Below are 27,506 nucleotides of genomic sequence, written 5' to 3'. Positions count from 1 at the left end.
GTTTTCTTTTTGAGCATTTTCTGGACAAGTGTTTCAACTCTTCCTTTCCTGTCCTGTCTGATATCCAGGGATAAACACACCCGGACACACACACACACACACACACACACACACAAATGCTGGTTTATCCAGAATCCTGGGCTCAATGCTGCTTTCATGTGATTAGAGTCTTAAAATATTTCTTTCATTCCAGTTTGAAGGAATATTTGACATTTTTGATGCCATCACTCTAATTCCTGTCTTGCCCAAAGAGCATTTCATCATAATTTCCTTATTTTTGTATAGTTGCAGGAGATTTGAGTGAGGAAATTTTTCTTTATTGTGGTAGAACTTAAAGAGAAATGGTAGAAATGCTGAGCTCTCATGATTTGCCTTTTGAATTCTTTACTCAATAGCAGTAAGAGTAACATAAGTTTTGGTGTCCCATGTATACAGAAAAGTGTTTTTCATTTAATGGGGAACTAAGTCATGTTTAAGGGTAAAAATGTATCAGCAACACAATTGTTTTAAAAACAAAATTTTAAAAGCTTCTTTTAAGGAGGAGGAGGAGGAACAGGAACTTCTAAAAGGGAATTTCTGCTTTGGCTAAAATGCCAATACATTGATTATTTCTATATTGGCCTCTGTTCATTTTGGGTCTCCACATGTTCTTCTGTATAGATACAGAGTAAACTCTTTCAATCACCTGGAAAATTAGTATATTTTAGGATCTTGTGTGCTTTTAAAAATTAAACTGGAGTTTCCTTTTAAATGTCACCCCAAACACCTTGTACTAGAAGAAATTTAGTAGCAGAAGTAAGTCCAGAATTTGGGAATCTTGAAATGCTCAAGGACTTTCTCTGCCCTGTCACATCTGTAAAGTTCTGCCCCCATTTTTTTTTTTTCCAGTGACATCTGTGATGTGGATTTAACAGCTGCTGCAATTACATGAGGGGTGTTTTCTCAAATGTTTTCAATTTATAAATTGACAGTGCAGCCATGATTTTAATAATGAGATTGAGGGAGGGGGAGGAGCATAGAAGCAATTCTTGAGGTTTCTAAACCAGCTATTTGGGAATTATATGTGGGTGTTTGGTAGATGGTTTTTGTGTTTTTTCTGCATTGGTTGATCCAGGTGGGGCTTTGTAGAGAGCTGGACACTTGGTTTCCATCTGAAACATTTGTTTATCACCTTATTTATGTTCAAATCTTACTTGAAGGTGCCTCCTAAAATGGCGTTGAGTCCATCTCACTTTTGGCTGAGAATGTTTTAACAAGAAGTAACTCCAGTTTTATAGAGGGTGGAGACTGAAGCACCCATAAATTAAATCCTGTGTGGGCAGGGGATGGAAAGATGGGAGATAACCCAAAATCCTTGGAAGGTCCATCTAGCCTGTCCTCTGCACACTAAGAAAATGAGGTGGCAGGACTGTAGGAACATAAAGAGGAGGGAGAAGCAGAGAGAGAAGGAAAAGCAAAAGAAACCATGAAGTAAAAATATTAATTTATAGAATGGGCTTTGGAGCAAAAGAAACCATGAAATCAAAATACTAATTTATAGAATTGGGCTTGGAGCAACCTGGTTTAGTGGAACATGTGCACATGGGAAAGGGTAGAACAGGTTGATCTCCAAGGTCTCTTCCAACCTAAACCATTCTGTAATTCCATGATAATTTCCATTTGCAGGGAATGTCCTTTTGCCAACTAATTGGTTTTGTTTGCAAGGGGAAGAATTCTCATGTAGTAAAGATTATTTAAGTAGTGACATATCTTTCAAACCCTAAGTCATCCTGGGTGTGTCAGAGTAGATAAGCTTACACAGAGGACACAGAAGATTTTAGGTAGTTTTCAGTACTCCTAAAAATCCTACACAGTTTTTTTCCCAAAACTTCCACCTTTTGAATTATAGTTATGAGAAATACTTCTCTTTTTTTATTATTATTTTTTTTGCTTCTTTTTTTTTTTTTTTTTTTCTTTTCTTCTCCTCCTTTTGCTTAAGCTTAATTTTTACTGCCAGCCTTGGTGGTGTCTGTTCTGGAGAGTAGCAGGAAAAGCTGATAAGGGCATAGGACAGAAATCTTTGTGCTTATCTGCCTGCAACACATGGAGCTGAGAGTGCATCCTTTTCCTGTCCTAGGACAGGAGACGTAAACTGACCATCTCCTGACAGCAGGGACTTCAAACAGCGTCCAGAGGGTAGGAATCTTCTCTCGACTTCAGAGGCCAGCTAGGTGAAAGTGGGTCACTGGCTGTTTAGAAAGCTGGGTTTGTGCCAGAAAGAATTAAAAAAAAAACAAAAAACCAACACCACATTTCTGATAACTGCTGGGTCAATAGACAGCTCTGTAGATATTGTGGTGTTTCGTGGTGGTTTTTTTTTTCCCCAAAGGGCAGAAATTCAGCCTGACTCCTAATGGTTTGTTTAGACTTTTACCAGAATGTGAATTAAGTTTAAAACTAAAGAAAGAAAGAAGTGTATAGTTTTATAAAATCATGATTTTTCTGTCAGATTTGGAACAAGTGTCAGACAAAAATTGCCCTCACAAAAGGGGTTATTTGGACAGTGCTGTTACAGATGAACATCAGAGGTTTTCTTTTATGTATTGTCTTCATGTGACCTAAAAGTGAAGGGTCTAAGGCAGAGGGAATGGGAATTGGAGCAAAGAGAACCTTCCACCAGGAATGCCTGAGCCTCGGTGCCTGGAGCTGAGCCAAGGCCCAGGCTGTGAGTTTGGGTTGGGATCCAATTCTTGGAAAACTGTAAACACGTTAGGAATTGGTTAGAGCAGCTCATTTATTACACTTAATGACAGCTCAGGTTCATTCCTAATTTTCACCATTAAGAGAGGCACAGAAAGTCCCAGCTCTTCTGGCTCCATGTGAAAATCTTCCTCGGTGGCCAAAGCCCTGGAAGAGAAATGCAGGAAGAAAACCAGGAGTCCTCACATGAAATATTGGTGCTGAACAGTTTGGAACAAACTGCTTCAGTGCTTCCCGGGCCTTGGTGTCCCTGGTGTGGGACAGCCCAGGAACTCCACGGTAATGCCAAGTTCAACACAGAAGATCACAATGGGAAGGAAGCTTTGGAAGTGTTTTTCTTCTAATGAAGTGCCTGCCTGGCAGCCTGACCCTTTCCAGAGTGGCTTTGCTCTGGAGTCTCCCTTCAGGGAAGCACAGCACCAGATCTTCATTTTCCCAGAAATCCTGGGACTCTGCAGGTTTCCCAACTCTGACAGCAGCTCACATCAGCTGAAGAAGGTGCAGCCTCATTCTCTGAACGTTTATTTATTGCTCTGACATTGGCAGGCCTTGCTGAGGCAAGTCTCATCTGCTTCGTATGTTCACTTGGAGACCTCACCAAGGCTGAAGAAACAGCGATGATCTCATCTTTTCCCTTTGTTTCAGGATGCACAGCAGTTCCTCCAGAATGATTGATTTGTTTTATTTTTTTTTTTAACAGTCACTTCTAGTAAATGTGAGAGCTGGAGGAATTAGGAGCGTTAAATCTCGAAGGTTTTCAGCTCCAGGCTGGGATTTGAGGTTTACTACAGTCCTTAATCTCAGTTTGTGGTCACATAACTTTGATAAAGGCTGGCTTTGGGTGGAAAACCAGCAAACTTTTATCTCTTCCCTCCTCCCAGCAAACCTCAAATAACTTCCCAAATGCAGCTCAGGAAGTGCAGAGCAGCTCTAAGCAACAGGAGGATGCATGGGATCCCTGGAACCATGTGATTAATCCCATTATAATCCAAATTTCCTAGTTCTTTCCAGTCGCTGTGAATCAGATGCAAATTGTACCTGGTGGGGCTGGCTAATCTGTCATTGATAGCAGGCTCTCAGCTGCCTCTGCAAGCCCTCTGGTGTTTCCAAAATCATCCTCAGACCTTTGCATTGTGGTTCTTCGACGACTTTCAGCTCTCCAGGATTCATGTTGTTGTCAGTTCTGCTTTAAAGACAAAGCACAGCTTCTGGGCAATGTTGTAAAAGCTTTTCCTAAAGTGATGTGAATCTGAGACTGGGTTAAATTTGCTGAGATTAAGGGTTTTCTGCAGTCTCCAAACTACTGATGCATTAAAGGCCTAAATTTTAGATTCAAAATCCAAATATAGGGATGCTGAGTTTTCTGAGAGGCAGAGGAGCTGGAGCTGGGAGTTCAGCTCACAGTTTACACCCACATCCCTTTTTCTCCAAGGCAGGAAAACTGGGAACTGGTCTGAGCACAGGGTGTGAAGATCCCAGTCTGGGAGGGAACATTCTTGTACGCAGCTCACCCTTCCCCTGGACTTGGCAAAATGAGCTCAGCTTCCTCCCTCTGAATCACTTTTACCTTCTGTGCTAGCACAGAGTTGCCTGGTTAGGTGGTGAGCTGGGGTAGAAGATGCAGAGGCAGAAATTTAGATGGTAATTAGAGTTATGGATGATTTAGGTTGAGGTTGGAAGGGTCCTTGAAGATGGGTTTGGGATTTGTCCCATGGCAGGGACACCTTCCACTCTGCCAGGTTACTCCAAGCCCCATGCAGTAACTCTTGGGTAAGAAATTTGCTGTTCAGCCCAAAGAAAAATTCAAGTAGCTGTTGGTTCTGCAAAAATTTCTGTCCCCTCATGTCTCGTTATGGACTTTGTGGATTAGGTTCTTTTTCCCTTTGAACTCAAGATGGACGGGAGGGAGGCAGTTTTCTCTTATTCAGTCTCGGTTGTTTATTCTTTTCTTATCAGCATTACAAGGTACAAGGAGCTATGTGCACTATGATAGAAAGGGGTAAAATGGCTAACAAAGATCCTTTTCAAGGTTTTTTATATGTTCATTTACCCAATTAACAGATGCTAACTAAATTGTTTTTCCTAGTGACCCAATGACCCAACACCTATGTGCTGCACTGTGGCATTCTCTATTCAATAATTCACTACCACCCGAAAACCTCTAGGAGAAGAACATGAAGAAAAAAGAAGAAGGGACAAGAGACAACACCCTAAATCCTCCATCTTTTGTTCTCTAAACTAACTTTTTCACCCAGTGATTTAAGAAACTTTCTAATCTACACACACTTTTTCCATCTAACTTTAACATTTGTTCTCATGTATCACCATGAAAACACGCTCATGAATTTCATGTTATATGAAATTCAGTGTTTCTTTGGATCCTAGAAGTAAGTATTAGAAACAAGGGCACACACTCTGTATCTCAGACTCCACCACCCTCAGGAGGACCCTGACCTGCAACTGGAATTTATCCCCAACCTTCCACATCACTTGGCCACTGCCTGAAGGGCCACATTACCCAGTAATTCCTGTTGGATATTGCAGAGGCTGTCACTCATCTCTGGAGCTGCCCAGCAGCATGGTAGGAGCCGTTGTTACGTGAGTCCCATCAGCTTTTCCGTGCCCCGGGACATTTGGGAAGCGAATCCCACCACCTGCCAGGGATTTCAGGGCTGTCAGTAAATTCCTTAGTTCCTTGAGAAGGGTTGCCGTGGAAGGTGGCCTTTTATTCCTGTTTGTGCTGGCTTGTCTGCATGAGTGTCAATAGCAGCATCAGACTGGGCAAAATGAAACCTGTCAGTAGCTGCCTCCCCATGTTAACATTGGCAGCAGCTCCTCGGAACTGTTGCAGGGAAGTAGCTCCGGTGGCCAAATTCTTTCAAAATTTGGAGATTAGCTGTTTGAATGGTTAACTCCTTCAGGAGAGCTCCCAGTCTGTTTCCAAGCTGCTGTCCAGGTTTCTTTACACAGGAGGTAGTTTAGGAGAGGACCTAAGAGCTCATGAAATCCATCACCTTTTCTCCGAGAGGGATCAGCTCTGCTCACGTGAGTCTTGACAGATGTATTCAAAAATCCCACTATGACTGGGTGCTCTTTTACATCAACCCCACAGGCTCTGCACAGGCTGCTGTGTGCCTGACTAACATGGAAAGGCTTCTCCAACTCTTCAAAAAATGCACCTCTGTTGCTTCTGTTTACAATCGTTATTTCTTTACCACAGATTGTAGAACATGGAGGTGAGACCATTGTTCTCTCCCAACCTTTGGCATTCACATTGCTCCAGGAATCATAAACCCCAAATCATGCATTCCTGCCTGTGTCCCTGCTTAAGGCTTTAATAGCTACTTGCACTCCAGGCAGAGATGAGGCTGGCAGATTTTCAGGTTTTGTCAATCATCAAGGCTAAATTACCATTTTTCTCCCTACAATGAGAATAACCTGACCAGCCCTCAGTGTGAATCATGGCAGGCTCAGACTCTGGATCTGTAGTCTGGCATCTTAACCATTACTGTGACCCTGAACCAGCTGATTGTTGCTGTGCCTGATCTTTCCTCTGAACATATTTTAGGGAGTTAAACCAGAAAAGACATTTAATATTGTTTAGAAAGTGTGTGTGAGAAAGGGGGAGAAGATGGGTAGGGCAGGTTGAAAGATGAAGGTGATGGAGCACCAGGAGCAGCTGAGGGAGCTGGGAAAGGGGCTCAGCCTGGAGAAAAGGAGGCTCAGGAGGGACCTTCTGGCTCTGCACAGCTCCCTGAAAACAGATTGCAGCCAGGTGGGGGTCAGGCTCTTCTCCCAGGGAACAAGAACCAGGATCAGAGGAAATGGATCTTCCACAGAAGTAAATTCCCTCCCAAACTCTGCTTGGAAGTGAATGAGCAAACCCCCTTTGAATTTCTGGAGATAGTGTCAGGAACCCTTCCCATTCCAGCCATGTGGACTAGACTGAGCCAGGTCTGGCTCCTTCCACCCTTCCAGCCATTTTTAAATTCCCAAACGTGGCCTTTCAGAGGATGTGGAACAGGTACCTTCACTTCCACGTTGGGAAAGCAGTGATGCCTGCCTGTGCTGGGTGGGCTTTGCAACAATCACTCTGTTATTAATTGAAAACCAGCTTGAATACACACACACAAAACCTGTAACAAGAATTCCCTGAGCAGCATCCCATGGTGAACTCCCTCTGAGCCCAAGCAGAGAGATAAATCCAAATTTGTGCTTTTAACTCCTACAGATGTGCAGCAAACGAGGGGAAGACTATTAGGGAATGAAGACTTCGATCTCTCTCCAGAGAGTTGAATCTGTCCTGGTGACTCCAGGCTTAGCAGGAGATACAAATGGTTCTGTTTCACTGCTTTGTTTTAATGTTGATTTGTTTGTAGTCTGCCCGAGGTACTAATTGGTGTTTTACAAGTAAAAATACAAAGGTGTCTGCCCTGAAGAACTCACTAACAAAAAGCACTGCAGTAATGACAGTCAGATTTTCTGCCTAATGAACCAATCCCTTTGATAAAATCTCTACCTCCTGGTGAATTCCCTGCTTTGATTTCCCCCTCGACTCCCATCTCCTTTTACACCTCACTTTGTATTCTTTTTCCCCTCCGCTTTAAATTTTGGGGGCGGTTCTCGCTCTAATCAACATTTTACAGTGCAGCTCCTGGAAAGAAAGTGAATCACCTCTTTCATTAGGAGCAAACAACGCCGGGCTGATGTTGCAACTGTGGATATTTCAGCTGAGAAAGTGGAAGCCCCTGGCCTGGCACTGGATTTTAAGAGGGATGGTGGCCTGTCATTAGCTTTTAATCCCTTCAGCATGCTGCAGTCGCTAACAGGTTGTAACACGGATGTCAGTGCCTGCATTTGCAATGCTCATACCCAGGATAATAATTGAACAATTCCTCCTCTTCAGTGCTGTGTTGGCTTTTTACCACCTATGACTTAGCATGGATTCTTGCTTTTTTTTTTTTTCTTCAGGAAGTGTTGATTGCTGCAAAAATATTCGTCTTAAGGGTTGCCATCAGCATCTTACTCTCACTGCTTCCATTTGGATGTTGCTGCCACTTTTCCAGAGGTGATTTCCTCTCTGGAAAAGGGTCTGTGGCTGCTTCTTGTCTGCTTCAGCACAAAATATTATTCTAAATGGTCTTTAGTGGTCATTTGTACCGTTGTTACTGTTTTCCTGTTTCACACTGAGGCTGCTTCCACTTAAATCAACACCTCCTTTTAGCACAAGTCCTGTTTGCATGAAGGAGGTGAGAAATGTCTGAGAAATCAGATTAAGGGTAGCTGGAATTAATGGTAAATAGTTCTGACACACTTGATTTTGGGGAGCTTTGGACCAACCAGCATTCCAGGGATTTCTTTTTAACCTCCATCTGTGTGATATACTGCATTCTAAATTGTCCAGCTACTTTTAGATACGGTGTTTTAGGCATGCAGAAGCATCAAGAGCATCCAGTAACAGGCTGCATGAACTCCTGACTTTCTAGTTTTACACCATTTCATATTAGGTTCTATTTTACCCATGTGTATTTCTTTTTATAATTTTGGTTTTATTTCAACTAGTTAAAGGACTGCTTCCTTTTTAGCCTGGCTTCCAGGTCAGCTAAAGAACAGATGATTTTTGTTTGTTTGTTTGTTTTTGAACACTCAACATCTTTGGAAGTGTTTGGAAGATGTGGATGTGGCACTTGAGGATGTGGTTTATGGGTGAACATGGTGGTGGTGCTGGACTGACTTTTCCAACTTTAATGATTCCATGATTCTGTGATTTTTTTTTGTCTATTCCATCCTCTCTCACTGATTTGAGGCACAATCCACAGGCAGATAGCAGCCTCACAAATATGAAGTTCCTACTCTTTGTGAAAATAAATGGTTGGATGAAAAGGAATGACAAATTGTTTTCCCAGCTGGGTTCAACTCTATCATTTGACATCAGAGAATCCACATGGAGGAAAGGTGTTAAAAAATCCATAACTACAGTTACAGCTTCTATCAGAACCTGTTAGAAGCTTTATCAGGTCCAGAGTCATCCAGCCACAATATCCAAAGCCACAGGAAGTGGAGTTGCTTTGCTTAGAGTTACCACAACCATCCTTTTCTTAGTGAAAAGCAGAGCTCCCACCTCGGAGCAGCCGTGACCTTCACCTGTGCTTGGAATGACTTCTTGGAGAACTCCCTGGCTCCACCCTCCTGCTTTTCTCAGGACATTAAATGTGGGGTAATGAAAGGAATGAACCTGAGCTGGCATTGCTCAGTCACTGCAGCGATTTGGGATGGGATGATTTGGTGGTGGAGGGACCACCCAGCTCTGGAGGCAGCAGGAGGGATCAGCAGAAGGCAAACCCAGGGTAAAAACAGGGCAGGGGAGGATTGACTGGAAGGAGGCAAAGCAAAATTAGCAAGCAGATTTAAGGTGGATTTTAGAGTGTAACTGGGGGTGAGCAACATCTTTGAACCTTCTATGTTCCTGCCAGGTGTGGGGACACACAGGTCTGCTGGTTGAGGGGACACTCCCCATCCCTGGCAGTGTCCTAGGTCAGGTTGGACGGGGTTTGGAGTAACCTGGGATAATGAAAGGTGTCCCTGCCTGTGGTCTTTAGGGTCCTTTCCAGCCCAAACCATTCTGTGATTCTTTATTTCCCTTTTCTCTCCATCATTTTAATGCTTAGTATCAAGCAGGAATTTCTTTGCTTTTGGCATCTGTTTTTTTCATTTGCTTCAGGACACTTAGGATTTGTTGGTGAGCTTTTCTGAGCCTTCCATTATGGATTTGAGACCCCAACCAACAGCACTTCCCTCTCAACAGAACAGGAGGGGGCTGGGGACAGCCAGCTCTGTGTTGGGCTGATAGATCCCCGAGGGATCAGCCAGGTGGGAGTCAGGCTCTTCTCCCAGGTGACAGGTGTCAGGACCAGAGGAAATGGCCTCAAGCTGTACTAGGAGAGGTTTAGATTGGATAAAGATAGGAAAAATTTATTCATGGAAAGTGTTGTCCAGCCCTGGCACAGCTGCCCAGGACAGTGCTGGAATTCCCATCCCTGCAGGGATTTAAAAGCCATGTGGTTGTGGCACTTGGGGACATGGGTCAGTGGTGGCCTTGGCAGTGCTGGGATGGTTGGACTCAGTGATCTCAGAGGGCTTTTCCAACCTCAGTGATTCCATGACTGTTTTCCTCTGCTTACCTGCAGACCGCAGAGCATTAGGAACAAATGAGACATTGGGAACAAATTGGTCTTCCCTTTAATCTGACATTTCCTCTTGAGTGTTCATTTTGCTGCTTATTCCTGGAGCAGTTTGCTGCTGAGCTCTGATAAGCATCCCATTCCCACTTCTTTTCCAGAGCTCCTGTGCCAGGAGACGTTCCGGCTTGGAACGCGTGTGCTGCCTGCAGGATCGCCTACCTGGCAATTATTTGTATTGTTTTGTACCCACTCAGAGCTTTAACCTGCAAGTCCCTTGGGGCACAGGTTCTGTGTTTTGTGTGGTTCACTGAGCAACCACAGAGCTCTTCGCTTCCCTCAGGACATTACACAAAGTGTTAATAATAAAATCCTAGGAAATCTATCTGGAATTGCAGGCCTGGGGATTTTCTCATTGTGGTTTTTTTTTTGCATTGCTGGGGAATCTTTATGCAGTTCCATAAAGCTCATACTTGGTGTAGTGAAAGAAAAGTGTGCCTTTAAAACTCAACCAGGTCAAAACCAGGGATGCAGTCATCACCAAAACAATTTAAAAAAAAAAAAGGGAAAGCACCTCTGCTCTGGAGCCAGGCTGGGAGAGCTGGGGGTGCTCACCTGGAGAAGAGAAGGATCCAGGGAGAGCTCAGAGCCCCTTGCAGGGCCTAAAGGGGCTCCAGGAGAGCTGGAGAGGGACTGGGGACAAGGGATGGAGGGACAGGACACAGGGAATGGCTTCCCACTGCCAGAGGGCAGGGATGGATGGGATATTGGGAAGGAATTGTTCCCTGTGAGGGTGATGAGGCCCTGGCACAGGGTGCCCAGAGAAGCTGTGGCTGCTCCTGGATCCCTGGAAGTGTCCAAGGCCAGGTTGGACGGGGCTTGGAGCAATCTGGGATCATGGAAGGTGTCCCTGCCCATGGCAGGGGGTGAGACTGGATGAGATTTAGGTTCCCTTCCAACCCAAACCATTCTGTGATTCTGTGAAAAGCAGAGCAGAAACACAAAGGTCATCCTTGGAAAGCAGCCCAAAGGCAAAGAAATCCAAGGATGGGTATGGAGGTGGAAAATGAGGCTCTTTACTCCCAGGAGAGGAATTCCAGGAGAGTGTAAACCCAAGAGCAGGCTGGACAGATATGGATGTGAAACAAGAATAAATCAAATATTTTCACCTTTAATGCTTGGAAGATCAGGACTGGATTGCCCATGGGCAGAAAAGCTGAGATAAGTTCCTAACTGTGAGTGTCTCAACATTATAGGATCAGAGAATCACAGAAAGGTTTGGGTTGGAAGGGTCCTTACAGATGATTGAGTTCCAGCCATGCCGTGGCTTTTAATCAGTTTTGAAGGACAAGACCTCTCCTCTTGGACATTTAAAATTTCCTTTGCCACTGAAGCAGGCCTGGGAAATGTCTGTCCTGTACATGCTGATCTGAGCTGTTCTCTCCTCAAATGACCTAAGGTTAAACCAGGTGAGTTGTTCTGCAGGTTGGCAGGGCCAAATTTGTGCCAGGGATGGCAGATTTCACAAAATGACCATGAGGATCCTTTGTCCCAGGTCACAGCAGACGTGCTCTGTCTTGCTCAGGCTGCAGGGCTGGGTGGGACATCCTGGCACTCTCAGGCTCTGGGGATTATCCATAAATTAGTGCCAACTACTCCATTGCAGGTTTTCCAGCTGCTTTGTGGCTGAAATGTGCTGTTCACTGTCCTGTTCTCAGTGGGGATCACCTCAGTTTGGTGTTTCAGGACAGGATCAGTGGTGGGTGGATCTAAAATCAGAATTTCAGAGTATGGTCATTGTTGACCTGCTGAAGGCTGTAAAATGTGGAGATTTAATCCCAGACTTTCTCCCCCCTCTTTCCTCAACGCTATTCCTTCTCTGTACATTCCAAATGCCATGTTTTTCCATCCCAATAACCACTCCAAACTGATAATTTATCCTTTTCTTCCCTTTCTTCATCCTCCTTTATGCTTCCTTGGCTCCCCAGCAGAATTCTGCTTCAGCCTTACTAGAAACTTTGTCTAATTGCTTTGGCACCTTATTTTTCAGTATTGAAGGGATACCCAGGACTCATAACACTTCCTAGGAAGTGTGCAGGAGCCTGGAAGAGCTTCTTACAGTAGGAAGCCTCAGGAATTGGAATTATTTTATTTGCTGCTGAAATAAGAGCGAGTTTTTAGGCTTTCCCTGATAACCATTCCCTACTGGCTGTTATGGGTTGTGTGGATGGAAACCCAAGAATAGGTTCTGTCCTTGTCTCCTCCAGCAGTTTTTTTCATCCTAAATGATGTCATTATGTTGGTATTGCATCTTGCTCATGGTTACAGTCATCCTGTCTTTCCTTCCTTCGGTGCTCCCATTGCCAGAGTTAATTCAGGACCAAATCATGAGCCTTTCACCTCCAATTCTGAGATTTACTGTAGTGTTCTCTGTGTAAATACTCACAACTGCTCGTGTTTATGAACAGGGAAAAGCAGCAAAGCCTGGAAATCCAAATAAAGTCAGAACTTTTTATGTCTTCTTTAAAACACAGCGTTCACCTTTGCTTTTGTGCTGCCTTGGAGGAGAATCTGTGCCTCCAGGAACTTGGAAGCTGCGAGCACAGAACAATGCAAGTCTCTGCAGAAATGGGGCTGTGATAACTTGGCTTTTTTGGCCTACATTTCTCAGTGGTTATTATTTGTTAATTATGTTGTAGAGTGCTCACAAGTGGGCTAATTGCTTCCCCAGAGAGCTTGCAAGGAAATGATGGACAGAACAAGGGCAGGATGTTACACATCTCAGATAGCGAGAGGGTAAGGTAGGACACGGCAGGATGGGTAGGGAAACACTTGGAGCAGCATTTTGAAGCTGAGAGGAGAAGAAGTTGGGTTGATTTTTGGAGGGGAGGATGAATCCCAGTTGGAATCGATCTGAGGAGCTGATTGTCAGAAGAGTTGTTTAAGGAAGCACCAGAACTAAAGGCAGAAATGAGGAAGAAATGCAAGAATTTATGAAAAAAAAAGGCTGCAGAGAGTTTGTACCTGGGTGGGTTGTGCTGTGTGAATCCTTGAAAACAAGGATATGATCCTTATGAACTGTAGGCACACTGCATGAATGGTATTCCTTAAAAATAAATCACATTTCTCAGACAAACTCTTTTCTTCAAACCCTTATAGATGGGAGAGAAGGAAAAAAATGTGCATACACAGACCTGCTGTTGTATTTCAAATTTAATTCTCATTCTTGCTGTTCGTGTTTCTGCATCTGTCTTTTAGCCTACACAGGAGGGCCCTGCTGGTATTTATGGTATTTCTGGTCTGTCCTGCCCCAGATTGTGAAGTTCTGATTCATTTCCCTGTGCTCTGAGTCCTCCTTCACACCTGCTTAGAGGAAAGGAACCAAGCCTGTCACTAAAAAGTGACAACAAAGTGACACAAGGTATTTCTCAGGGGCTCCTGGGCCACTGCTGGTGCTGAAAAACAGGAAATGGCTGTCCCCTTGCCCAGAGGTCTGAACTGGTTTGGATCCATGGATCAGCCCTCCCACAAATCACCCTCTTGGATCAGAGGCACAGAAGAGGCTCAAGTGTCGATTTTCCTTTTGAGAAGCATTTTCTGAGAGGAAGGGGAAAGGAGCAAAGCTTTGATTTAAATTACCTGCTTCTGATGATCCTGGAAACACTTTATTTGTACACAGATCTGCGTTTCTACATTTATTATTAGAAAAGGGCCAGAAGAGGAGTTTGACACAGGCAGGTGTTGTTTTCAGATTTAGAAGCACGTGCGGTTTCCTCTGGCAGAAGCCAAAGCTGTGATGCTGTGACTGTGCTTGCTCTTGGAATTGCTGCCAGAACTCCTTTCTCTCCTCTGGATGCTTCCAATGGTTTTTATTCCATCCTTTCTCTCAGCATCCCAAATCTTCAGAGCCCTCATTGATACCTTTGCTTGTATTCACAATCTGGCTGGCCAAGCCCACTTGTTAGTTCTTTTGGAGTTCTGTATCTGTGGAGTGGAGGAAGAAATCCTGAACTCGAGAGTCAGTGAGGGTTTGGTCTCCTGCATCCTTAACAGCAGCTGCCCATTCCACACACATTACAAAGGGATAATAAAAGGTGCCCAGGGAGTGACAGGACATGTGGAGAAGGCTTGGATTGCTTCTGAGCGCAGCACAGCACCCACAGTATTGGGGACAGGGATGACTGTTGGGACATTTAGAGTCTGGATTCAGGATTAACATTGATTTGCATCCTGGGCTGATCCAGGGTGTGGGCAGCAGAGGAGGGGAGGGATTCTGCCCCTCTGCCCTGCTCAGGTGAGGCCCCACCTGCAGAGCTGCCTCCAGCCCTGGGATCCAACAGCAGAAGGATTTGGAGCTGCTGGAGAGAGCCCAGAGGAGGCCACAGAGATGCTCCAAGGGCTGGAGCCCCTCTGCTCTGGAGCCAGGCTGGGAGAGCTGGGGGTGCTCACCTGGAAAAGAGAAGGATCCAGGGAGAGCTCAGAGCCCCTTCCAGGGCCTAAAGGGGCTCCAGGAGAGCTGGAGAGGGACTGGGGACAAGAGATGGAGGGACAGGACACAGGGAATGGCTTCCCACTGCCAGAAGGCAGGGATGGATGGGATATTGGGAAGGAATTCTTGGCTGTGAGGGTGGGGAAGCCCTGACACAGGGTGCCCAGAGAAGCTGTGGCTGCCCCTGGATCCCTGGAAGTGTCCAAGGCCAGTTTGGATGGGGCTTGGATCAGCCTGGGATAGTGGAAGTTGTCCCTGCCCATGGCAAGGGTGGCACTGGATGAGCTTTAAGGTCCTTTTCAACCCAAACCATTCTGTTTTTTCTTCTGTCCACTCCTTTAAAATACAATATCTGAGACTCCTGGTGATTTGATTCCTCACAGATCTGTCACAGAAGTGCTGCTGGGTCAGGTCTGTGTTTGGTGTCCCAGCCCCAGGCAGAGGCGAGTGGAATTCCAGGGTTATTTCCATCCTTGTTCATCTGGGACACCTCTGTGAAGGATCTCAAGGCACCTTACAAACACTTTATAAAACTCCTAGCTCTGCTGTGAGTTTCATGCAGTTGAACAGGCATGTTCTGTGCTTTGACAGCCTGTGCCAGAGCTGGAGGGAATATCTTCTCCAGGGTTTCTCACCAGCTGGGAAGGGAACTTGGGAAACGTGACCTTCCCCGTTCTGTGCTCGCTTTGCTGGACTGTACTTCCTCTGTTATTCAAGGTGAGAACAGAACAGTTAGAATTGATTTAGGTGCTTTTTGGGAAGATGAAGTCACTGTGTTTGGATCTCTGCATCGTGCCAATAGAGAGATCCTAGGGGAAATCTCTTCCTTTAGTTTTGTTTATATCCAGTCTAAGGCACAGATGTAATTTGCAGGGAAATGCGAAGGAAGAGAGGTTGTGCTGGCCTCAGCAGAGGAGCTGGAGTGGAATGAGATGTCACAGGGATATCTAAGTGTCTCTCAAGATATGAAAAAATTTTCTCTGCCATGTGCTGAGATTTTTAACTCTTTCCTTATATGCCTTCAGCACCTCTTGGGAATTATCCCACGGTGTGTATTCCCCCTTAGCCTCAGTTCCTGGATTTTACTCGCTGCCTTTGTTGTGCAAAAACTTAAATAAATTTGTCTTTTTTTTCCTGAAAAGTGTAAGAACAGTAGGAGGAAGTGTGTGTATGCCCTGTGGGACACAGTGCTGGGATTCCCAAGCTGCCCTTGGAAGTACAGGTGCTGTGGCCTGACCAGGATCTGCTCAGGACAGCTGGAATGAATCCCCAGGACTATCGTTGCAATCAAGTCCCTGGCCAAAATTTAATCCCTTGCACTTTTGCAACCCTGTTGTTTCCTGTTCCTCTGGTGTTTGCAGGCTGGAGGCAAAACCTGGCTGAGTGTCACAGTTTTATTGTGCAGCTCCTGTTTCACTGATGGGATCAGGCTGGGCTCCAGCTCATCCTACACCCCTGGAAAGGGATTGTTTGTATCACAAACAAATGACATTTTGCTTACCAGGAGTATTCAGCAAGGGAGATGGGGGCTTTCTGTTGTGTGAATTATAAAAATGAATGAAAATTGCTAAAACTGGCCTCTTGGTGAGGTACAGGATGAGATTTTTGACAAAAATATAAAATAGAAGGGCAAGACAGGCTGGGAGGATTTGGATGTGTTTTAATAAAACGCAGCACCATGGAATTTAAAACTGAAATAAAAACTGAATCAGCAAATACAATGTAAATGAAAATCAAGCACCTGTAGATTGCTGCAGTGGGGTGAAATGGGTGTTGTTTTGTGGTGATAAAACCTCATTAGGATGTGGTGCCATATCCAAGGCCAGGCTGGATGGTGCTTGGAGCAGCCTGGGATAGTGGAAGGTGTCCCTGTCCTTGGCAGGGGGTGGAATGGGGTGGGCTTTAAGGTCCCTTCCCACCCAAACCATTCCATGACTCTGTAATCAGAACAGGGATATCCTGAAGGATGGTAAAACCTCTGTCTTTGGAGGTTTCCATGACTCCACTAAGAAAAGTGGAGCTGGTCTAACACTCGCAGTAGTTCTGCTCCAGAGGTCAGTGATTCTATTAATAACCTCCAGATTATTTTAGGCTTGGATTTACTATAATAAAATTCCTTAGCCTTTTGATTGCTAAAGAACCAATCTGCTCTTTTGTACTTGCAAGTGTAGCAAAAATGGATCTTCATAATTCCATGGAAAAACATTATATTTTTTAAAACATTTTTCCTTGTCCCCTTTCCATGAATTACTTCCTAACTCTCTTCTTCTCCTTGCTGGGTTAGAGGCAGCTGATGGCTCATGTGGAGTGTAGAAGTTAATATCAACTGCAAGACAGCAGCTGATGTTTCAATATATTCTGGAACAGAATTTATTTTAGCAGGAAAGTACTTCTCTGTAGTAATTGGAACTTGTCCTTTTAACAAGTGTTATTCATCCAGGTATTGGACATGCAGGATTTTCATTCCATTTCCCATCAGTGGATTCATTGTTCTATTGGCACTCAGGATAAATAGTAGTAAAATTAAACTTTCCTATGTATATGTGGCAGGTCCTGGTGATGACACCACCATGGCCAACAAAAAATAGAAGTTGCAGCTGACCTGAATTTTTACCACTTTTGTCCAGGCTGAGTATCCCTGCTTCTCATCTCTTTGATTAAACCCTCATTTATTTTAACAGGCTGCCCATGGAAGTGGTGGAATCATCATCCCAGGAGGGATTTAAAAGCTGTGTGGATCTGGCACTTGGGGACATGGGCTGGTGGTGGCCTTGGAAGTGCTGGGGAATTTTTGGACTCAATGGTGTGAGAGGGATTTTCCAACCTTAATAATTCTGTGATCACCAGGAGGTCAAATTGTGTCCCTCTTTAGGTTTTTGAAGCATTACAGGACTGAGAGATGCTCCTGGAGCCCAGATCCCACATTTTCCATTCCAAGCAAGGGTTAACTCCCCATAACACTTCTCTGGTAGTTGTCTTGAGTTGCTTTCAGTGGTTGAGACTCCCAGTGGTTGTTGAGGCTTCACAAAGATGCTGATTTCTCCTGCTGGCAAAGTTTTCCTGTGGATAATTTCCATCTGCTGCTTGTCCTTTTCCTCATGAGCACTGGGGAAATTGTCCAGTTTTCCCTTTTCATCAGCCATTTCTGTACTGGGAGTCTGTTCACAAGATGCTGTCTGCAATAAACCAATTTTAATCAGGTAAATTAAAAGCATTAGAGTCTCCTGGGTACCTGTTCTGATGCCAGAATTGACTGCAGAACTGGTGGTATGTGGCCTTATTTATGCATGTATTTATTTTAATCCTGCTTAAACTCATCAGGCTACAGGTCTTTGTTCACCCTCTCGCCTGTTTGATCCCAATCCAAATGTTAATGCTTGTACTTAACTTGAAGTTGTCAACTCCTTAAAGCAAGACTCTGTCATCGTGGATGTCTGCAAAGCTCCAGAGTGACTCTTCAGGAATTATCTGCAGCCATTCCTGGGATGGAAAGATACAGGGATGCCCTCAGCTCTTGCCTGTCACGTTTTGTGCACTGCATGGGGGTCCCACCAACCTCTTGGTGAGGATCTGCAGCAGCAGGAACAGAACAGGATTGTTTTAATCTTATTGTTACAGTTTCTCAGCAAGAAAGTTGGTAAGAAAGGCAGAACAGGGGTGGATGCATTTTAAAGCTAAGAGTGATCCTGTGTTTTCCATGGAACCCAGGCTCCATGTGCTTCATCCAGCCCACTTTCTGTAATTTCAGTGAGAGCCATCTTTATTCTGCCTTTTTGCTCATCCCTTCTGGACTTTGCCTTTTGTGTCGTTTTTGTGAATCAGATTTCACAAAATTGTTGTGAATTAGTACCAACAAAGCAAAGTCATGTAAAATTACTGGATGTAAGTAATAGTGGTTCCTATGTAGCAGACAGAGATGGTATAAGAGAGTCTTTTATTCCCCTATTTTAAGATTTTAAGTGCTAAAAAGGAAATATTTGCATTCTGAAGAGGAGGGAAACTTCTCTGAATGAGCCCAGGCTGTTTCTGTTGCTCCTGTTGTTGCCAGCACCCTTTGCTTTGCTCGTGGGTTCTATCTGACTTTTCCTCCCAGGGTAACATGCAGGTGCAGTTCATATTTAGAATATTAACTATAATAATCCCAGTTTTGGGTTGGAAGGGACCTTAAAGCTCATCTCATTCCCACTTCTGCCATGGGCAGGGACACTCTCCTCTAGACCATCAAACCCATTTGATTTCATGAGGTGTCTAAATCCTTCTCACTTTGGGCTTCTTCTCTTGCCAAACTGCTTTCACTGATGTGAATTCCTTTGATAATTGACCATAACCCCCTGTTTTTTCCTTTCACTAAATAACTGAGAGGTGCTCTGAGGGTGGGATGCCCTAGAGATGCAATCCTGATCCTGCAGGATTCAAGGGAACCAGGATTTCCCTCTGTAAGTTTAGTGTACTCCCTTAATGATTTAATCAGCAAGTGAAGAAAGGCAGAGAAAAACACGGTGGTACAGGGAGTGCTTTATGTCCTTTAGGTTATTTTCCATACATTTCACTAATTACATAAACAGATGATATTTACAGGAGATTTCTGCCTGTAATTGACCTTCATCTCTTCCTGTGCACTTCCCAACCTCTCCTTGAATTTTCCTATTGTTTCCTCTTAGTCATTTCACATTTTATACCATGTTTTGAGCAGTCCTTTTCTTTGGCCTGGGACCATCCAACCAGCTCCCCAATTCCCAATTCCTTCTCACTTCATCTCCTCAGCTCGGTTTTGTGGGCAATTTTGGAGCTCATGGCATGGACAAACATATTCTCCAAAGCCCAGTCTCCAGGTTTCTCTCCAGTTACAGCACAATTGCTCTTTTACCTGATCATCAGTTCTCTGGAGCAAGAATATTTCTGTCTTTCATCTGGTGAAAAATTGTCTTTCAGAAGCTGCAGCAGCACAATCAACTTTTAGGAATATATGCCTTATTTTTCTTTGAAATTTTTCTATGGATCAAGCAGGGGAGGCGTTGCATAAACTGTGAGGGGTTAGAGAAAACCCCTGGTTAGAGTTCAGCAGTGTTCCCATGGCTACTGGGACAGGTATTCCACGGAAGCAGGAATACCTTGGCATTTAACAGCCCTTCCAGGTGATTTATGGTTTCACATAAGCTTTTCCTAAACCCAGAGGTTTTCTAGGGTTGGCACCTCTTTGCTTGTCTCCATGCCCTGTTAGTTCTGTGCTCAGTGGCCCGTGGTTATTAAAATTCTTATCAATAAAGGAGTTTCTGAGCAAGGTTCTTATTTTCTAAACTCGTACATACCTTTGGAACTCCTCTGCTTAACCAAAGGAACATTTGTTTTTATGCCTAATGTACTTCATGAAAAGAAAGAAATGTGTAGAGTTCAGGTAATATTTGCCTTCAATTACAGTAATTAAGTTGTCAGGAGTTGAAGTCACCAAGGCAATGAGAAAATCCTTTCCTGGTTGGCCAGGGGGTAACGGGTGTTCTGGGCCCAAGTGTGTTTTACACATCGGGGTGGGGAGGGAAACGAGTCTGGTCGAAAACCTGGGAGTCTGTTTGTCCTTTTGCAATCCAGGGTGTCAAAATGCTGCTGTGGGGGGAAGGAAAATGACCCTGTTTGCCTGGGCTTCAGCAGGGGAGGGCCAGGGAAGTGATTGTCCCCTGTGCTGGCACTGCTGGGACACCTCCAGTGCTGGGGACAGCTCTGGGACCCTCCTGACAAGAGAGACCTGGAGGGGCTGGAGCGTGTCCAGGGCAGGGAACAGAGCTGGGGAAGGGGCTGGAGCACCAGGAGAGGCTGAGGGAGCTGGGAAAGGGGCTCAGCCTGGAGAAAAGGAGGCTCAGGGGGGCCCTTCTGGCTCTGCACAACTCCCTGACAGGATGGGACAGCCAGGGGGGTCGGGCTCTGCTCCCAGGGAACAGGGACAGGAGGAGAGGACAAACCTCAAACTGCACCAGGGGAGGTTCAGGTTGGACATCAGGAGGAATTTCTCCATTGAAAGAGTTACTAAACATTGTTAGGGGCTGCCCAGGGAGGTTTGGATTCCCCATCTCGGGCGGTGTCCAAGGAAGGCCAGTACATGGCACTCAGTGCTTTGGGCTGGGTGACGAGGATGGTCACAGGATGGATTTGGTGGTGTTGAATCTCTTTTCCATCCTAAATGAGCCTGTGATGACATGAGATTCTCTACTTGTAAGGTTAGATCTTATTAAAAACAGGTTTAATATAAATGTAGCTCGACCCATTTACCCTGGGAATTCTGTCTTGCTAAACTTCTGCTGCAGCTCCCCTTTCAAATGTAACCTGTGTGGAGATGTGTGTGGATACATCCTCTTTTTCCCTGTGTTCCACATCCCTTTTCAGGCTTCTTTGCCAGAACTCAAATAGTTTCAGTTACTTGATAACCCTTCAGGAACACTACAACATATCCCTACAAGAAAAGTCCCTAATTTTGATAAGTGCCCACACAAACATCACAGGAATCTCAAGTGCAGCCTTACTTTCGTTCCACTGGAATAGCTCTCTTGAAAGCAGATGGATGAGGAAATCACCACTCGTAATGCATCACTAATGACACCAATTTTTGCATTCCTGCTCATGGGAGTAAAGGTTATGGATGCATAAGGAGCCAGACCTGGAAAACCTTACTCACAAACCCTAATAAACCCCACTTCAGCCAGCAAGTTTAACGATGCCCTCAAGAGAGCCAGGTCCCTTATCTGCAGCATCATGCAAGAGCTATAAAGCGTAGAGATAAGTGGGGTTTTATCTCCCAGCTCTCTGCTGGCTTTCCCTGAGCATCAGGTTATGGCAGTGAAAGTGGCTGTGAAATCTGACTGCTCTGATTTGGGCAGGCAGCATTCAGGATGTGTGGGCAGAGTGGATGCCATGGATTACCCATCCATGCATTTATGAATGGAAAAACAGGGAATTACCTGATTGGAATCCCCTGATGCAGATTTTGTAGAGGAGATTTTGGTGAGGATTCTACACCATCCTTCCCAGCTTTTCCCATCCAGAGGGGGTACCTGGTTCCCTGTGGTGTGTACAAAGCTTAATAAAAAAAAAACAATTAACAAGCTGAGGGAGCTGGGAAAGGGGCTCAGCCTGGAGAAAAGGAGGCTCAGGAGGGACCTGAGGCACAACTCCCTGACAGGAGGGGACAGCCAGGGGGGTTGGGCTCTGCTCCCAGGGAACAGGGACAGGAGGAGAGGGAACAGCCTCAAGTTGTGCCAGGGGAGGCTCAGGTTGGACATCAGGAAGAATTTCTCCATGGAAAGGGCGCTCAGGCATTGGAAGGGGCTGCCCAGGGAGGTTTGGAGTCCCCATCCCTGGAGGTGTCCCAGGAAGGTCTGGACATGGCACTCAGAGCTCTGGGCTGCTGACACGGTGGGGATTGGGCACAGGTTGGGCTCGATTGTCTTGGAGCTCTTTTCCAACCTGAATGATTCTGTGATTCTGTGAAAATTTGGGACATTTCCAAGAGTCATTTGCAGCAAAAGGCTGTACCACAAAGGCTTTGTTTTGAGTGCTTTGGTATGTATGTGAACAAGCCTTAATTTCAGCTGCCTTTCTGGTTTGTTTCTTTTGTAAATCTCAGACAATTTAACAAATTATACATTTTCATCTTGTGGCATTTGTTGCTTTCTCAGTCAATTCTCTTCATGCCATCCATAACATCCAGCTCCAGAGCTATACTTTGCTTTTAGTTTGATATTTCCTTTCTACAAAGGAGACTCTTCACCTGCAGTTGGAGATGAGCAGCTCTTTATTTCATGTCTGCAGGAAACTTGTAAGATGTAACCTGTGATGTTGTTTGTGCCATCTGATAACGTGTGATCAAATGGAGCCTGTTTAAATAACAACATCTGGGACACCCTGACAGCAGAGCAGCTCCGAAACAAACATTTCCAAAGATCAGATAAGATGGAAGAGATGCCTCAATGTTGGATTGCTCCCTGGATCACAAGTTCCTTGCTGAAGAGTTATTCCAGGCATGGGATTTCCTTTGTGCCACAGGCTAATGGATTGTAGTGGATCATTTTTCATGCTGGTTTATGTCTTGCAGAGACATGTGCTTTGTAAAGTCAGTGTAATGCACTGAGTATGACAGTGGTAGACATGAGTTATGTAGGAGTAGGTAAACTAAGGAACTCAAAACAACTGAAAATTGTCTTGGCTTGTGTTCTCTTGCTGCCTTCCCTCCTTCCACCTCTTTTCCCTAAACCCACAGCATCTTTCACATTAAGGGCTGCCTCACTTCCACCCAAATCTGTACTCTCACAGTTAATTTTCAAAGCACCACGTTGCTTTTCAGTATTTTCCTTATTAGTGTGCAGAAAACCAGCATTTTGTTTAAAGCTGTGACTCCTGACTCACTCCTGCTCCTTTCTGTTCCCTTGCAGGAGGATATTGCTGATCCTGACTCCCAGGAAGAGAAGAACAACTGGCTCTCCAGCCCTGGAGATGGTTCCAATACAGTGAAGAGTGTTCTCACTGTCCAGGAATATTTCGCCCAGCGCATGGCAAAGCTGAAGGGATCCCAGAAGGAAACAGAAACAAAGGTGGAACATTCCAGCCCAGCAGCTGATGAAGCTGTGGAGCCTTCAGAAGAGCTGGAAACCAAAGTCAAAAAGAAAAAGAAGAAGCAGAAGAGAGATGATGAGGCAGAGTGGACAGAGGACTGTGAGAAACCAGGGAAAAAGCCCAAGACAGGGAGCTCGAATGGAAAAGAACTGGATAATCCACTAAATGAATGTCACAAAAGGAAAAAAAAGAGGAAACATAAAGAAGAGAATGAAGGAGAAAACATCAGTTGTGAGGAAAATACAGGCAGTGGAGAAATTTCTGTGGGAATGTCTGAGGGGGAGGAACTCAGTGCAGGGGAGCAGGAGGAGAAGCAGAAGAAACGCCACAAGAAGAAGCACAAAAAGCAAAAAGAGGAGACAGGGGAGTGTGGGGAAGGAGCACCCAGAAAGAAAAAGAAGCACTGCAAGAACATTTAACCCTTTCAGGCTCAGGGTTTGAGTCTGTGTTAGAGAGGCTCTGTGCAAACACAGCATCATTCCAGGCTTGGACACTGCTCCAGCTCCAGCTGGGACAGGCTGGATTTAAACTCAGGCTGGATCTAAAATCAGGCTGGATCTAAACTCAGGCTGGATCTAAAATCAGGGTGGATCTAAACTCAGACTGGATCTAAAATCAGGGTGGATCTAAACCCAGCTCTGCCAAGGGAAAACATGTCAAATAGGAGCTTCAGTGCCACATTCAAAAGGGATCCACATGGAGGATTAACACATCAAGACTGTGAAAGGCAGGGAATGACTTTCTGCTGCTTCACATTGACTGTGTTTTTCTCAATTCAGGAAAGAAAAATAAAATAAAATTACCCTAGTACTGCCTTTTTATTAAAATTGTTTTCACTTGTGAGAGCCCAGCTCTGCTTCTGGAAGTAGGAGGGGGTTTGCAAAGCTGTCTCTGTTTTCTCATTGATTTTTGCAACGTGGTGTCCAATTTTTACATTCATCTCTTTTTACATATAAAATGAATGTTATTTCTTCCCAAAATGCTTACTCTGATTAAAATTTTGCTCCTGAGTGTCAGCACTAAAGGGTGAAATAAAAAGACCTCTCTGTGCCTCCAAACCATTCTCAAACAGTTGTAACTTTGCACCAAAGCTAAAGGAAATGTGTATGAACTTTATCATTTATTAACCATACCTAAATCTTTGATTTCCAGGAAATACTCAGGAGCTCTTCACAGTTGCCTCTGGAATCCATAAAGCTGCCTTGGATAGAGTCAGGTTTGTTCCTGAAATTGGGAATCCAATAGATCTTGAAAGCACAGTCAGATTGCTGTGGCCATTCACACATTGAAAACTTGCAGTTTGGATTTATAACCAGAGCTTGTTTCTCATTGTAAGCCTGGAAATAAGGAATGCTGGAACTGGGCACTGCCACGAGCAGTTTTGTGGGAGATCTGAAACACTCAGCATGATTTCTGGCATTTTAATGTCACTCAGAGCTGTCAGAAGAGATGGGTAAGCCTGGAAGTGGTGGAATGGGAAGAAGGATTCACCATCCTGGTGTCCTGTTCTGATACTTTGGCCACAGAAAACTTGACAGCACAACCCTGAACACCAAGCCAGTTATCCTGGCAGAATCCAGCATCCAAATCCATGAGCTGCTCATTTCATCCAGGCCTGGCTGGCTTTCATCAGTGTAAATCTAAAACATCCCATTGGCTGCTCTGCTGAAGAAAATGGGTACATTTTTATATTGTCTCAGCTCAGCAGAGTTGCTTAACATGGTCTGAGGAACATTGTCAAGATGCAGATGTTAATAGGGAAAAGAATTTCCTTAAGCTGCCTTTATTGTGCAGTGGAGGAAGCACCCAGACCACATGGATAGTTTGGTTGCAGCTCAACTCCTCCTTTTTTAAGATCTCTTGGTTTCCAAAGCACCTTTTTTTTTTTCCCTGCCCTCAGGACATGCTCATTCACTGCAGCAAAATGAAGTTTCACTTCTTGTTTGGGAGAACAAGATGCCTTTTTCCCTGGATTTCACATGCCAGGGGCTCTAACCCTTGTTGCATCTCCTTTTCAGGCTGTACAATTATTATTCACCATGATCTGTCTGTCCCTGGCTTCCTTAAATGAAATACCACTAAATACCATCAGTTGTTGTCAAACTGGGAGGAAACTCCATGCTTGAGGTGAAAAAATCATCTTCTCAGTGGAAGAAGACAGCAAAATAATGTTTTATGTTAAACTGATGCATCCCTCCCGATTTCTTGCTCACCACAAGTCAGATTTTTTATTATTAATTTTGTTATTAGAATCCAAAAGCCTGATTGTTTCCAGTTATTATTTTTTAACTCTTAACCCAACTAAACTTTACAGCCTCTCTGGGATTTCAGTTTAAAAAGGTGCTAGTGAAGGAATAAGGTTTCCTTCTCCAAATACTGCTGGGCTTGTTTGTTTGTTCCCTCTGTGAATTTTCAAGTTTCTGTGTGCTGATTCTTGTGGGTGCTTGGCCACATTCCAGTGTCAGTTACAGGAAGAATAAAACCAGCAATAAACCTTTAAATTTGTGCTGTTGCTCCTGTTAAATTCAGGATACCCAAGACTTAAATCTGGCTCAGATGAAAGTATCAGCTACCAATGGAAGATTCTCTATTTCTGAAATAAATACACGGCACTTTATCCCGGGAAATGTGGAATTTTAATGTGCCCCAAGCTCTGCATGTGGTTGTAGGAGGGGAAAATCATAATAAATAAATAATCATAAATCATAAATTGCTTGTATTTGACAGAGGCAATTTATTTAATTGCTCTGCTCTGTGTTTGTGGTCAGCATTACTCAATGAAAAGCTCTTCTTACCAGATCCTGTCCAGTGACATGGATGATTCAAACAAGAAGGACATGTTTCAGAGTAATAAATTACATATAAGATATTTTTGTTTGTTTGTTTCTAGTGGGTTTTGAGTTCGGTTTTAACCCAACTCTGGGTTTGGCAAAAAGGCCTTTTTTAGAAAGCACAAGAAAAAGAATTACGTCAGTGCCCAGATGGTGGAATTAGCAGAATGCGAGCACAAAGGAACGACTCGGTTTCATTTCCGCGAAAATCAGACTTTCAAACTCCGAGGCCTTTTGTTATAAATTCGTCCATTGTACTCACAGAATGAGGTGGCTTCCAGTGAAATTACCTGGACACCAAGGAAAATGAGATTCCCTGCGCTGCCGTCGCTCCCAAACGGCGAACGACGCACGCGCAACAAAGATATTAAAATGTTTTCAGTTTTGGTAACCCCGGGTCAGCAGTGACTGAAGGAAATTTTCCTTTTTGCTTTGGGAACATTCCAACACTGGTTTCTCCTGAGTTGTTCCATTCTTTGCAGGGATGGGGCTGTTCTTGGCTTTGGGGCTCGGAATTTGCTGCGGGATCCACGGCCAAGGAGGTGATTGGCAAGTGCAGTGTTAGAGCAGCAATAATGGAGGTGGAATTGTGCTGGTAAACACCTGCAGGCACCAAACTACCCTGGGAAGTAGAGACTGTGGAAAAATAGTCCTGGTACCATTGTTGGACCCAAATCTGCGTGGATTTTGGAGTTTTGTCTGACTGTGGAGCTTTCCTTGGAGCCAGGGGTGGGAGATGGCACGGGAGCACCCCAGGTGATGGCCCAGACATGTGGTAAAGGCAGAATTCCTTGAATTTTCTCCCAAGATGTTCCAGCTCTCATGCTTCACACACAGCCAGCTTAAAGCAGAGGCAGAATTGCAGAATCATGGAATCACTGAGGTTGGAAAACCCCTCTAAAACCATCGAGTCCAACAATTCACTCAGCGCAGCCAAGGCCACCACTGACCCATGTCCCCAAGTGTCCCTTAGTAACAACCAGGGTTTTTTAAAGCACAGATGCAAGGCACCATTAAAGATTTCAGAACCACCTGTGGTTGTGTTTAGGTGAATTTGAGTCCATTGAGATGCAGCTGCTTTGTGACTTTTGTGAATTTAAGGGGCTGGAGCGTGTCCAGGGCAGGGAATGGAGCTGGGGAAGGGGCTGGAGCACCAGGAGAGGCTGAGGGAGCTGGGAAAGGGGCTCAGCCTGGAGAAAAGGAGGCTCAGGGGGGCCCTTCTGGCTCTGCACAACTCCCTGACAGGAGGGGACAGCCAGGGGGGTCAGGCTCTGCTCCCAGGGAACAGGGACAGGAGGAGAGGGAACAGCCTCAGACTGTGCCAGGAGAGGTTCAGGTTGGACATGAGGAGGGATTTGAACAGGGAAGGGGTGGTCAGGCATCAGAAGAGGCTTCCCAGGGCAGTGGAGGAATCCCCATCCCTGCAGGGATTTCAAAGCCCTGTGGATGTGGCAGCTGGGGACACGGGTCAGAGGTGGCCTTGGCAGTGCTGGGGAATGGTTGGACTCGATGATCTCTCAGGGATTTTCCACCCTAAACCCGTCTGTGGCTCCATGAGGTGTTTGGGGACAGCTCAGCATCGTGTCCATGGCTGCAGTTCTCCTTTCAGCTGCCCTGGTGCTCTCTGCCTCCAGCTCCTCAGCTCTCAGCAAGGACAATTAGCTGCATTCA

The 27,506-nt window shown here is 44.9% G+C and overlaps 1 protein-coding gene across 1 annotated transcript in view; it reads left to right on the top strand.

Moving 5' to 3' along the window:
- Positions 1 to 25,806, top strand: part of PINX1 (PIN2 (TERF1) interacting telomerase inhibitor 1) — a 61,332-nt gene extending 35,526 nt beyond the window's left edge. Inside the window, exon 7 of the mRNA XM_058836131.1 lies at positions 22,824 to 25,806. Coding sequence (XP_058692114.1) covers positions 22,824 to 23,423 — 600 coding nt within the window. The 3' untranslated portion in view covers positions 23,424 to 25,806. The remainder of the gene's footprint in view (positions 1 to 22,823) is intronic.
- Positions 25,807 to 27,506: the final 1,700 nt, after the last annotated feature.

This window comes from Poecile atricapillus, chromosome 3 (genome assembly GCF_030490865.1).
Source record: "Poecile atricapillus isolate bPoeAtr1 chromosome 3, bPoeAtr1.hap1, whole genome shotgun sequence".
Classification (NCBI taxonomy): Eukaryota; Metazoa; Chordata; class Aves; order Passeriformes; family Paridae; genus Poecile; species Poecile atricapillus.
The sequence above is the reverse complement of the archived record's forward strand: the minus strand, read 5'-3'. Positions and strand labels throughout refer to the sequence as shown.